General features: G+C 52.9%; 1 protein-coding gene across 1 annotated transcript; it reads right to left on the reverse strand.

The window, feature by feature from the left end:
* Positions 1–718: 718 nt before the first annotated feature.
* LOC136358569 (carbohydrate sulfotransferase 8-like) lies at positions 719–3,377 on the reverse strand. Its single transcript, XM_066314446.1, has 2 exons — positions 3,278–3,377; positions 719–1,875 (listed from the first exon to the last, which is right to left on the reverse strand). Exons 1-2 carry the CDS (start codon positions 3,375–3,377, stop codon positions 1,019–1,021), a joined length of 957 nt encoding a protein of 318 aa, XP_066170543.1. The 3' UTR covers positions 719–1,018.
* Between the last annotated feature and the right edge of the window lie 9,284 nt (positions 3,378–12,661).

Consider the following 12,661-nt stretch of genomic DNA (forward strand, 5'->3'; position numbering starts at 1 on the left):
CAAAGCTGGGAGAGGGCGGGTGATTGCTCTGTGCTGCCCAGCTGGATGAAGCCGTGAGCCAGCTGGAGAGACTGGGCCTCTGTCTGGCCATGCTGGCAGCCAAGTCCAAGAGAAAGCAGGGTCAGTCCTTGTGCTTCTCTGCCTGCAGGAGCTTGTAGTAGCCACATCCTGTTTTCCAGAGCAGCACAGTGATGCATTCTGCTGCTTCTAGGCACCTCCACAGGGCCCACCATTGCTGACAGAAAGTGGGAGTCAGTCTGTCCAGTGCTGTGGCTGTATCTGGTCCACACTGACACTTGTGTCAGGGCTAGTGCACTGAGCTGAGCGCTGGCCTAGGCCCCTTGGAGTCAGCCCTGAAAGGAGGAGAGCCAAACTCAAAACCTGTGAATGGAGCAAGCATTGGCTCCCATCCCCAGGCCCACTTGAGCCCACACCCATAGGAGATGAGATCGTAAAACAGGAACAATTCACACGGAACAGAAAATGATGGGCCAAGCTTGACCCTCCCTGAGCATGAAAAGGTTGGGAACACGGCCAGTGGTTCCCCAGCAGGGCGTGCCACCCTGTGTCATACCTCAGTCTCCAGGAGACATGCTCCTTTGGGAGCACTTCTTGTATCTGCATGGGAAGATTTGTCATGAAGAAGCTATTACCAAGCCTCTTGACCCAACATGGAGCCCAGAAAAGGAAATGTCAGTGTGGGCACAGCACGTGTGGTTTGCAGCAGGTCCAACCCACCCTACCCCAAACTGCTGGGTTTATCCCATCCCAGTTCAGGTCACACAGTTTTCCAAGACCCAGTGCCACAAGTTTCCCTAGTGCCTGCTCTTGTGTTTAAACACGATTCAACTGCATTGATCCCTCATCCCTGGCAGTGGTCTGTCTCAGCTCTATGACAAATCTTTTGGACTGTGACATGGGAAACCTCACTGCAAGCAGCTGGGAAGCAAAGGCGTGTCAGTATCTTGAAGCACTTGCCTTTGGATGAACGCTCCCTGAAACAGTTCCTCCATGCAGGCTATTTCTCCCAGGTCTCTGTGGTGCTGGGGCGCTCTGACAGGAAACTGCTAGAAAATGGGAAAGCAGCAAGGTCCCAGCGGTAGAAACGAGACAGCCGCTTCCTCTGTTGGGCAGACAGCTCACTGAACATCTGCTCTGACAACCACCTGTAGGTCCAGTGCACCTGGCTGTCGGTGAGCTCGGGGAGGAGGCTGCCCGCAGGCAGCCCAGCCCGGCGCAGCAGGTGGCCCAGCTCCTGCCTGAGGAAGCCAAACATCACCACATAGTCGTACTGGACGAGGCAGGGCCGGCACAGGCTGACCAGTGGTTTCCAAGCCACGCTGCTGTTGTGCAGTCCACTGTCCAGGACTTCCTGGACGAAGCTGCTGAAGGATGGGCTGATGCCCATGCCTTGCAGGAACGTGGCGATCAGCCTGTGGAAAGGGTCCCTGACAAAGAGCACTTTGGTGTAAGACCCCAGCATGGCCTTTCTCTCCGTCTGGTTGAACTCGCTCAGCCATGACTCCCTGGCGTGCAGCCGGCGGTAGGGGAGCGGCACTGGCAGCGTCACGTTTTCCTCCTCGAGCTTCTCCAAAAGCTGATGCCATTCCTCCGCCCCTGTAGATGGCACTTGGCAGTACAGGAGGTCCAGCTTGGTGTTCACCCTCAGGCTCGGGAGCAGGGAGGCTTTCTCATCCCGGCTGTTTGGCAGCGTGGTGAATTTGCCTTCTTGGTGACAGAAAGCTCTCAGTCTCCTCTTCCTGAGCTGCTGGACGTGAAGGAAGGTGTCCAGTGTCAAAGTGAAGCCCTTCTCTGCTTCGAGGACCAGGTCACCTGGGAAACAGCATTTGGACACGGGTGAGGAAAGAACAGCGCCTCAAGTCAGACCCCAAGCACATAGTGCTGTTGAAGGCTCTTCTCTAGTTACTCCAGCATGGAAAGGATTCAGCGTGGACAAAGATGGGTAGGAGAAGGGAGACCAGCTCTGTCTGGCAAAAAGCTTGGATTTGCTGGGAAATGGGTTTTTGTCCCCATGAACATGTGAGATTTTTGACACTCAGACCCCTCTTTTCACAAATCACTATGCCTGAGGACTGATCTCAACCACAGATTTATTCCACGGGCCCAGTTCTCTACTAAATCATAATCTTTGATTTTAACTCCTTGCTTGCAACTGAACATCACAGAGGTGAGTTTACCAAAGAGTCAAAAATATTTTGAGAGACCAGGCAGCAGTAAATTGGTTTGCAGCTACAAATACATGATGTCCTGCAAACCCTTTTGCATCTGTTAATAGGTTAACATCGGCTATCAAGTATATGTGAAAGTAAGGGATTATTCTTAATGGCTTGGGGTGACTTAGGGACCCAAATGACATCATTTCTTGCATCATCCCCATATGTAATTTTTTTCTCTTGTTGATAAAAAGGCAAAAGCAAATAAAAAGTAAAAAGCAAAGAGAAGTGAGACAACAGCAAAGCAAATATGAAAGGCAAAAGCAAATACAAAGACTCTATAGGAGTGAGTTTAATTTCTCAAATTTTGGTTTTGCTTTTTTTTTTTTTTTTTTAATGTGAAAAGGCCAGAGTGGGTTTGAAATGTGGAAGATTAATGCCTGCCTTGTTAGTTTATTTTCTTTAGCAGCAGCATATCTGCCTTGTTTGCTCAGTACAGGCATCTGGCAGCCCTGGGGAGACAGTTGGATGGTTTGTTCTGGGTCCTCGGGAAGTTAAATATTTGTGAAAGCTCTTGTACAGAGCAGCATAGTTAAAAGCAGAGAAACATAGTTAAAATTAGGCAAAAATCATCGGGAACACGGGAAGAAATGCAGTGGTGCCTGAAGCTATCCCAAGCTGCTCTTTGACTCAGCCAGCCCCAGAATGACAGTGTTGGCAAAATCTAGCAACGACTTTGCCCTGGAATGATGGGAACTGGAGGGGAAGGATGCATTTTTTAGGCAAGAAATGCAATAGTCCCCAATGTCCCGGCTCCCTCCTGCCTTCCCAACAGCATTTCACAACAAAACAGCAAAAGTTGTCCTAACAAAAGGTTTGGGAGTTACCTCCAGCAGCCTGCCACCCGTTTCCCCCAGCACACCTGAGATCAGTGACCCCACTAAGGACACAGAGCCGCAGGGCCCCTCAGCAGGGGGGTTCTCCACAAACGCCGTGCCAGGGGCGTTTTCTGTCCTCTAGGCAGTCTGCCCACGCAGACCCTCTGGAAGAAGCTCCAGGTGGCTTCCCCGTGGCACAGGACAGCCGTGGTGGCCAGGCCTTACCTCCGCGTGTGCGGGCCGGCGCCGGGAGCAGCAGCCTCCAGCCGAGGAGGGCGGCGATGGCCAGGGCGGCCGAGAGGCCGAGGCGGGGAAGGAAGCGCATTTCTGGGGTGTGCTGGGCGCCCGGCGCTGCTGAGCGGCTCGGGACCCGCGGGAAGGTGCTGGGGAACCTCCTGTGTTTATTTAAACACACCCAGCCAGAGCTGGGTTAAAGTACTGTTTGGGCAGCAGCTCGGCTCGGGGCAGGGAAACAGCCTGAGGCGCAGCCGGTGCCTCCTGCCTTTACAGCGTGACACTGTGAGGCAGAATCTGCCTTTGCGCTCCGAGTCTGTGCCGCGCCAGGTGACAGAGCTGTGAGGAACAGGCCCTGCGGAGCCACCTGGGCAAAGATGTCCCTGCCCCCGACACTCCCTGTTCTCCGCTGCTCTTGGCACTGTGAGGCGCTACTCGGGAGCCGTGCTGTGGGGACGGATGGGACCGGGCAAGCGCTGGGCCACGGCTCCCGCCTCTGGAGCTCTTTTAAACTGTGAGGGGAGCTGACAGGGCACGGCCGGCCTCATGGGGCAGGGCGTGATGAGCCAGGGAGTGCTGAACCGCTGTTTGAAATCTGTGACCGGCCAGTGCAGAGGCCTCAATATTAAGAAAAAAAAAAAAAAAAAAAAAGGGGGGGGGGGGGAAGGAGTGTTAGGGCCGGTGAGCTCCCACGCTGGTAGACAGACGCCCTTCCCCTCTGGCCAAGGCTCAGCCCCAGCCCTCAGGGGCTCTCCCGGGCCGGCTCTCCCGGGACAGCCGGGGCATTCCCAGCAGAGGGTGCTCTGTGCAGCCGTGGCATTCCCAGCAGAGAGTGCTCTGTACAGCCGGGGCATTCCCAGCAGAGGGTGCTCTGTACAGCCCTGGCATTCCCAGCAGAGGGTGCTCTCTACAGCCCTGGCATTCCCAGCAGAGAGTGCTCTGTACAGCCGGGGCATTCCCAGCAGAGGGTGCTCTCTACAGCCCTGGCATTCCCAGCAGAGGGTGCTCTCTACAGCCGTGGCATTCCCAGCAGAGGGTGCTCTGTCCAGCCGGGGCATTCCCAGCAGAGGGTGCTCTGTGCAGCCGTGGCATTCCCAGCAGAGGGTGCTCTGTACAGCCGTGGCATTCCCAGCGGAGGGTGCTCTGTACAGCCGTGGCATTCCCAGCAGAGGGTGCTCTGTGCAGCCGTGGCATTCCCAGCAGAGGGTGCTCTCTACAGCCCTGGCATTCCCAGCAGAGGGTGCTCTGTGCAGCCGTGGCATTCCCAGCAGAGAGTGCTCTGTGCCAGCCGTGGCATTCCCAGCAGAGGGTGCTCTGTGCCAGCCGTGGCATTCCCAGCAGAGGGTGCTCTGTGCAGCCGTGGCATTCCCAGCAGAGGGTGCTCTGTGCCAGCCGTGGCATTCCCAGCAGAGGGTGCTCTGTGCAGCCGTGGCATTCCCAGCAGAGGGTGCTCTGTGCAGCCGGGGCATTCCCAGCAGAGGGTGCTCTGTACAGCCGGGGCATTCCCAGCAGAGGGTGCTCTGTACAGCCGTGGCATTCCCAGCAGAGGGTGCTCTGTCCAGCCGGGGCATTCCCAGCAGAGAGTGCTCTGTGCAGCCGTGGCATTCCCAGCAGAGGGTGCTCTGTACAGCCGGGGCATTCCCAGCAGAGGGTGCTCTCTACAGCCGGGGCATTCCCAGCAGAGGGTGCTCTGTGCAGCCGTGGCATTCCCAGCAGAGGGTGCTCTGTACAGCCGGGGCATTCCCAGCAGAGGGTGCTCTCTACAGCCGGGGCATTCCCAGCAGAGAGTGCTCTGTGCAGCCGTGGCATTCCCAGCAGAGGGTGCTCTCTACAGCCGTGGCATTCCCAGCAGAGGGTGCTCTGTGCAGCCGGGGCATTCCCAGCAGAGAGTGCTCTGTGCAGCCGTGGCATTCCCAGCAGAGGGTGCTCTGTGCAGCCGGGGCATTCCCAGCAGAGGGTGCTCTGTCCAGCCGTGGCATTCCCAGCAGAGGGTGCTCTGTGCAGCCGTGGCATTCCCAGCAGAGGGTGCTCTGTACAGCCGTGGCATTCCCAGCAGAGGGTGCTCTGTGCCAGCCGTGGCATTCCCAGCAGAGAGTGCTCTGTGCAGCCGTGGCATTCCCAGCAGAGGGTGCTCTGTACAGCCGTGGCATTCCCAGCAGAGGGTGCTCTGTACAGCCGTGGCATTCCCAGCAGAGGGTGCTCTGTGCAGCCGTGGCATTCCCAGCAGAGGGTGCTCTCTACAGCCCTGGCATTCCCAGCAGAGGGTGCTCTGTCCAGCCGGGGCATTCCCAGCAGAGGGTGCTCTGTGCAGCCGTGGCATTCCCAGCAGAGGGTGCTCTGTACAGCCGTGGCATTCCCAGCAGAGGGTGCTCTGTGCCAGCCGTGGCATTCCCAGCAGAGGGTGCTCTGTGCAGCCGTGGCATTCCCAGCAGAGGGTGCTCTGTACAGCCGTGGCATTCCCAGCGGAGGGTGCTCTCTACAGCCCTGGCATTCCCAGCAGAGGGTGCTCTCTACAGCCGGGGCATTCCCAGCAGAGGGTGCTCTGTACAGCCGTGGCATTCCCAGCAGAGGGTGCTCTGTGCCCGCCGGCCCTGCCCCGCTGCCCTCAGGGAATCGACCTCGCTGCTGCCATGGCCACATCTGAGCCTTTTAAAGCCTTTCTACAGCGGGCAGGAGATGTTTCCTCCAGGTCCTGTGGCTAGACCCTGCTGCACGTGTCCCTGCAGCCTGGGAGAATCTGGGAGAATCCCGGTACGGCCGGAGCTGGGGATGTTCGCGGGCGGGTGTGAATGGCCATCATTTGTTTATACATTTCAGCAGGGACTATCCCAACCACAGCCCCACACAGCCGAAGCGCAGCTGCAACGGGTAGAGAGAAATGCAGCTGATTTTTATTTTACAGTCAAAGTGAAAGCAAAGAGACGTTCTTTGTCTGAGGGCAGAAAGAAATAGTGGAAACCCCCTTTGCTTTGCATTGCAAGGAAACAGAACTTCCCAAGTTACATCAGGGTTTCGTCTCTCCTCCGTCTAACTTGTATCTGCCATTTAGATGGTGATTTTTAAATATTTTTTTTTTCCCCTTGGGATTTCTTTTGAAATTTTTTTTTTTGGGGGGCGGGGGGAGGTGCTGAAAAGTTTTCTCAAGTGTCTGTAGACACTGACTGAAACTCACTGCTGGGCTTCCTCTGTTTGCCTTCCATCCACCACTTAGCAACAGCCAGCAAGGCTGAGACTGCAGTTCTTGGACTGAAGGGCTTCCTGCTCTACACTTGTAGGGAGCCTGCAGCCTTTTTGGGCACAGAGGCTGAGTCAAGTGTGGAAATGCATTCACATCCTACTATTTAATGCAATTACACAGGGGAATTAGTTGGGGAATTCATATGAAGCTTCCCATAAATTAGGAAAATCCTCACTGCCATGAATGTGAGAAAAATTCTCTTTTTTCTTTACACCAGCAGCAGTTTGCCTGAATAAGGATTTTTTTTTTCCCCCCACCAATATCTTGAACAACATTGCCTTGGGCTCCCTTTTTCTCCTCACAGGACGCAAACCCTTTGGAGATATTCTTATAGGTTAATAAACATCCTCCTCTTCAGCCTTCCCACCTTCCTCCCACTTCCAAATTTTGCAAAGTATTGTCTTGTGTGACCATGACCCGTGGGCACTGGTGTGATGGTTCCCCGCCTTGTTCCTTCTCATGCCTGCCTTGTGGGAATGTGAACTTTGCAAAGTGATGGCAAACACTGTCTCGTTTGGCGAGGGATGTTTTTACACTGTGAGGAAAGGAAGAGCAGAGAGGAAACCTTCTTATCCCTCTTCTTGTTTGGAAACTTGCATATGACATCTGTGTTTTGCAAGCAAATTTGGGCCCATCTCTCAGCAGAAATGTGAGAGCAGTTGAAGAAGGAACAAAGTTCTCTCCTCCCAGAGCATCATGTAATATGGAAAATCCCTGGTCTTTGGGAAGGATAGTCCTGAGAGCAGGGCTGCCAGGCTGCTGGCTGGGGATGCATTGCACTGAGTGGACAAGGATTCCTTGAAATCAACCCAAAAAGTCAAGGGTGGGAGCAGGTATTTGTGAATAAACTGGTGGTTCTGCAATGACCTCTTTTCCATCCTATCTCTGGGTTCCCAGAGCTCCTCTCTGTGCCTGTGGAACATCTTGGCTGCCCAGCTTGCCTTGAGGGTGGGGCACACACCCCATCACACACCCACAGGGCTTTCTTATTCTCAGGGATGAGGTTTAGCACTTCAGTGCATGAGTTGGAGCCTGTGTATAAGCATCAGCTCCTTCAGTCTTAGAGTCATTTCCAAATTTGGCCAACTCAGCTGCTTTCTGGTAAGATTCGGGATTTTCTTCGCTCTAGCTCCTGCCAGGTGTGGGTGAGCCAATCTGCCCAGCATCCATCTCCATCTCCTCCAGTGCTTGCACTTAGCACTGCCACCGTTATCAGTGGATTTGGAAGGTGGACCTTTGTCCTTGTGCATTGGACGGGGAGCACCAGGCTGCCTTTGGGCAGGCAGGGAGAAGCCAAAGGCCACAGAGACTGCCCCACACAGCAGCATCCTGGGACTGAGCAGCGCTGGACCAGAAATAGTCATGCAATGTGGAAAGGAAGGGAAAGCAAGTTCCCATTGCACCCATGGAGTGGAGCAGGTAGGACAATGTTTGGAGTGGTTGTACAACTCTGGCGCTTCCTGTTTTCCCGTGGGCAGGAGCTGTGATTGTCACTTCTTATTCAGCTCCTCATCCTGGGAGGAAGACAGCATCGGGCTGTCCAGGGGCAGCAGGATGTTTATGTGGCAGGCTGAGTCAAGGTGCTGCTTTTAATACACCCCAGAGCAGAGTCATTGGGGGAAATGTACATTTTAGATTTCTTTTTTTTTTTTTTTTTTTTTTTTAAGGCTCATGAACATCCGAAGTGCTTTGCAATTGCCATCGAGCTGTGTGGCTGAGTGCCAGCATTGAGTGTCATTGTTTTCTAAGGCTATTACACAAGGATTTTACAGGGTGCCATGAACTACTGGTAATTTAGGGAGGATTCGTCTAATTAGTGATGCTGTATTGAGAGGCTTTGCTTAATTACTCCATAAGCTGTTAAACTTTGCATTGTCTCAGCCAGGCTCACATCAACCAGAGCACCTAACAGTGGTGGAGAGAGGATGAGGCAGGATGAGAGGATGGCAACCTCTGCCGTGTGCCCACCCAGAGGAGCCCTCTCTCCCTGCTTTCTTAAGGATAAGGGCATTTTCCTGGAAGGGGAAACCAAGGGATTCAACAAGACTCAACATTTTAAAAGATAGGCAGCCATGAGCTCTCTGCAGTAGCAGATGGGAATCCCATGGGAAAAATACCCTTTGTCTGGATCTATGTATGCAGGGAAGGGATGTTCATGGGCCATCACATCCATCCCATCACTTGCCATGGGACCAGCAGCCATCCATCCCATTGCCTCCATCCCATCATCTGCCATGGGACCAGCAGCCATCCATCCCATTGCCTCCATCCCATCATCTGCCATGGGACCAGCAGCCATCCATCCCATTGCCTCCATCCCATCACTTGCCATGGGACCAGCAGCCATCCATCCCATTGCCTCCATCCCATCACTTGCCATGGGACCAGCAGCCATCACCTCCATCCCAGCATCTCCTCATGGGGCTTTGTAGTGCCACCTGAACAGCACAGGATCTTTTACCATCGAGTGTTTCTCCTACCAGATCTCAGTCTTACTTTGTGTCCCAAGCTCCTCCTGGTCTTCCTCTCTCTTTAGTGCTGCATGGGAGAAACCCAAAGTACCCGCAGACAAACCTGGCAGTGCCTGTGCATGTGCGGTAATTTGGAAAATCTAGTCCTTCAGCTTTTCTTTCTCATTTATGTTTTTAATGTGAATTTTATTTCATGCAGACAGCTCTGCTCTTTGGACTGTTCTTCCCTTTGGGACCCAAATAAGAGAGGGATCCTGAAAGAGCCCTCAGGAGCCACTTATCCACCCCACCAACATGGGGACAAAGCTCCCAGCTTCACAGAGGTGGGAGAGTTTTTGCTTGGGTGGCCACAGTGGCATTGCTGGGGACAGCACAGAGGAGATTGGGGTCTGAAACCTCTCAAAATGTCCTGAAAAAGAGCTGTTGGTAGTGAAAAACAGGATGGAGGGAAGAAAACCTCTGTTGTAAAACATCACTCGCTGGAACCAGACTTTGATCGGCTGCAGTCGCTGATGGGAAGGGGAGGTGTGGCTGGGAGGAGATGTGCAAAGGAAGAGGGGATCTCCTGGGATTTGGGGTTGTGTCTCCCATGGGTCCTCTTTTCCTGAGCCACAACTCTGTCACTGCAAGATGGCTTCCCCAGGCTTCACACCCTGTGCCTGCCCTGTTTTTTTGGGGGGGAGAGAAGCACTTTTGCTTTGTTTACAGCAGCATTTCCCCCTTTTTGTGTCATTTTTTGTGCTGCTGCCTGATCAGGTGAGGAAAGCTCTCACCCATGTCTGTTGGTGAACGTGGAGGAGTGGATTCTCAGGTAGCTTTTGACCCAGGGACTGGCTTCTGCTGATGCTCTTGAAAGCTGAAGTTGTCTGAGGGTACACCCAGACATCTGCTCCTCGCCTCCCCCAAGGGACTGCTGCCCCATGACACTGCAGTCTATCACATTTTCTTGGTTGCTGGTTGTTTCCATTATTCATACAGCAACTCTTTAAATATTCAGAGATCTCTTGACTGGTTTTTCAGTGACTTGTGGAGGAGGAGGTGGCAGCATCGCTTGCTGGGGCCACCTCCACACCTGGTTTAGTGGGATGCTATTTCTGATGAGCAATGTTTTTGGGAACTCTGGAGCCTAGGGCCCTGACTCCAGACCAGAAGTGGCAGGGGGGAAAGGGTTTAAGGTCTGTTTGTTTTACTTTTTTGTCCAGACAATAAGCTGGCAAATACTCCCAGGCTGTTTATATTTGGATAAGGCTGCTCGTGTCCTGTGAAAGGAAAATGACACATCTACTACTTCTCTTGGGGAGAAATGGTGTGAGACAAATGGACTCCTGGTGTGGCTGTGAGAAGCCTCTTGATGCCACTTCTGGGATGTGTGGTCCAGATGGGGAGGGCATGGCAGGGGTACAAATGCCTGGTTTTTCTCTGTTCATGGCATTAGTTTGGGACCAGATGCACAGGGAGGGCAGAGCTTGGTCCCCAGTGCCAGCCCCACGTTGCCTCCTCCTCTCCCACTGGGATGTGGGGCTGTGGACACTGGGAGGTAGCCTCATCAGACTTCCCATCCAACAAGTTGTTTTTGGAGTCTGTGGGATGTGAAGCACAAACTGAAATTCTGTTTCTCTGTGTTTTTCCTAGAAGCTCGGCCCCTCCTGACATGGCACTGCATGTGGAAAAGACACGAGGCATGGAGGTTTGGCTGCAGGGCTTTGGGCTGGCTCTGCTCAGCTCCCACCACCCCTAACCAGGGCATCAGGTGCCTGACCCTCCCAGGGACACCCAGCTGGTCATGCCTGTGTCCCCATCTGCTCTGGCTCTCTCACACCTTCCTGCAATGAATGGGATTCAGCTGCAAACTGCTAAAAGGACTGACAGCCACTCGTGGACAGAGCCAGTGAGGATCAGTGTCCAGCCCCATCCTGGGTCTGGCAGAGCCCCCTGCCTCAACAAGAGCCCTATCTGAGCACAGGTGAGCACAGGATTTATTTGGGGTACACCACAGACAGTGCTCCCCTTGTCCTGAGGCCAGGTCTTATGGATTTTGGAGCCTCCTGCCATTGTCCAGCTGCACGGAGCAGAGGGATGCTCTGCCTTCATCTCCTCTATTCCAACCCTCTCCTGCAAACCAAATGAATACCTGAGGGGTTTTCACAGGAGCTGAGCAGCCCATCGTGGTAAGTCACAACATGAAGGTTCCAAAAACTACCCCAAAACAGTTTTTCTTCTTTTTTTATTTATTTGTTAAATCACTCACTCACAGAAAGCACCACCTGGTTGTCCCATAGGGAGACGTCAGGCAACAGGAAGAACAAGTGAACTCGAGGCACTATGGCCCTGCAACAGGTCAGGGAAGAGGAATTATTTTTGGCTCACAGAGCCTTGGCAGCTCCTGGGGGGGCTCTGCTGGCTTCACCTTGGGGCAGGTGCTGTGAGAAAGTGCCAGGAACTCGCAGCTCCACTGCAATCTGTAACCCCAGCTGGGTCCAACACCCCCTTTCTTGATGTCAAAATTAGTCATTTTTTAAAAATTTCCTCAGGGTTATTTTTACCTAAAAGTGAAGAAAAGAGAAACTTCTCTTCCTATTGGTTTGGTTTTTTTTTTTCTCAGAGCTTTTGGAAGAAGTAAGAGGGGAAGTGGCTTTCCTCCTTCATTCGAAGTTGGCAAATGCAGCCAAAACTTGCCTCCTCCTTCTCCAATTATTGTACTTCTATTAGTAAATCCTGCCCATCTGTTAATTGGGCGTTTCTGCATTTATTTTCATTCTGTGGAAATAACCAGTCCCTAGCCTCTCCTTTCTGATATTTTTCTCCCCATGCATGCTGAGGTTTATTTGATTTAAATATTTCCAAACAGGCTGCAGACAAGAGAAGCACTTTCTTGTCACCTGCAGCACCACATTTCCACAGAACAAAAGCATGATGTAATGAACAAAAGGCCTGGAAACACTGAAAAAACACTTGAGAAGAAAAAAATTTGCAAATGAGCAAATCACCGTCATTTTACACACAGCCACATTTAAAGACGCAGCAGATCTGGGAGGTGAGGAAGTTTTGGCCTGAAAAGGCCCAGAGGATTTTAGCTCTGCTTCCTGGTCCAGGGCTTAAAATGCAGAAGCTGTTAAAATTCATGCTCTGGTGCTCCACCTGCCTCAAGTGCCGAGTTCAAAAACAGACAATGAAACTCTGAACTGACAGGCCAGGAAAGCCATGAAATGGAGGACCAGGGACCCCTGTGCCCAAAGGAGAGACCCAGGAGGAATGAACACCTCTTTCACCCCAGCAGCCTTCTGACTTCATGAGCCTTCCTCTTCTTTTACACCTATTTCCTGTGAATGCAAGGTGTGGGAACAAACTGCATTTTGGGAGTGCTTTGGAAACATTTCAGTTGCACTGAACTCTTACCTAGGACCTGGCAGCAGGTTTTGCCTTTGGGAGCCTCTGACCCCAACTGGTTGTTGCATCCTGGTTGAGCATCCTCAGCTTCATCATCCTGATGAAGATGAAGAAGGAGACAAAGCCAATGATGGAGAGGTGGCTTCCTTGGGTAAAGCACCCTCAGGCAGGCATCAATCACTTGCTTCAGCCTCTGAGGGAGGGCAAGCCAGCAGGGAAGAGGTGGGAATGTTCTGTAGAATCCATGCCATGTGGATGTGACCCTTAGAGACATGGCTT

Source organism: Sylvia atricapilla, chromosome 3 (assembly GCF_009819655.1).
Source record: "Sylvia atricapilla isolate bSylAtr1 chromosome 3, bSylAtr1.pri, whole genome shotgun sequence".
Taxonomy (NCBI): Eukaryota; Metazoa; Chordata; class Aves; order Passeriformes; family Sylviidae; genus Sylvia; species Sylvia atricapilla.

Excerpts from the sequence above, each read along its gene's own strand:
- LOC136358569 (XM_066314446.1), bottom strand. The coding sequence starts at position 3,377 with ATGCGCTTCCTTCCCCGCCTCGGCCTCTCGGCCGCCCTGGCCATCGCC. Across the intron at positions 1,876-3,277 it reads GCCGGCCCGCACACGCGGAG|GCGCTGTTCTTTCCTCACCC; the intron begins GTAAGGCCTGGC and ends GTCTGACTTGAG.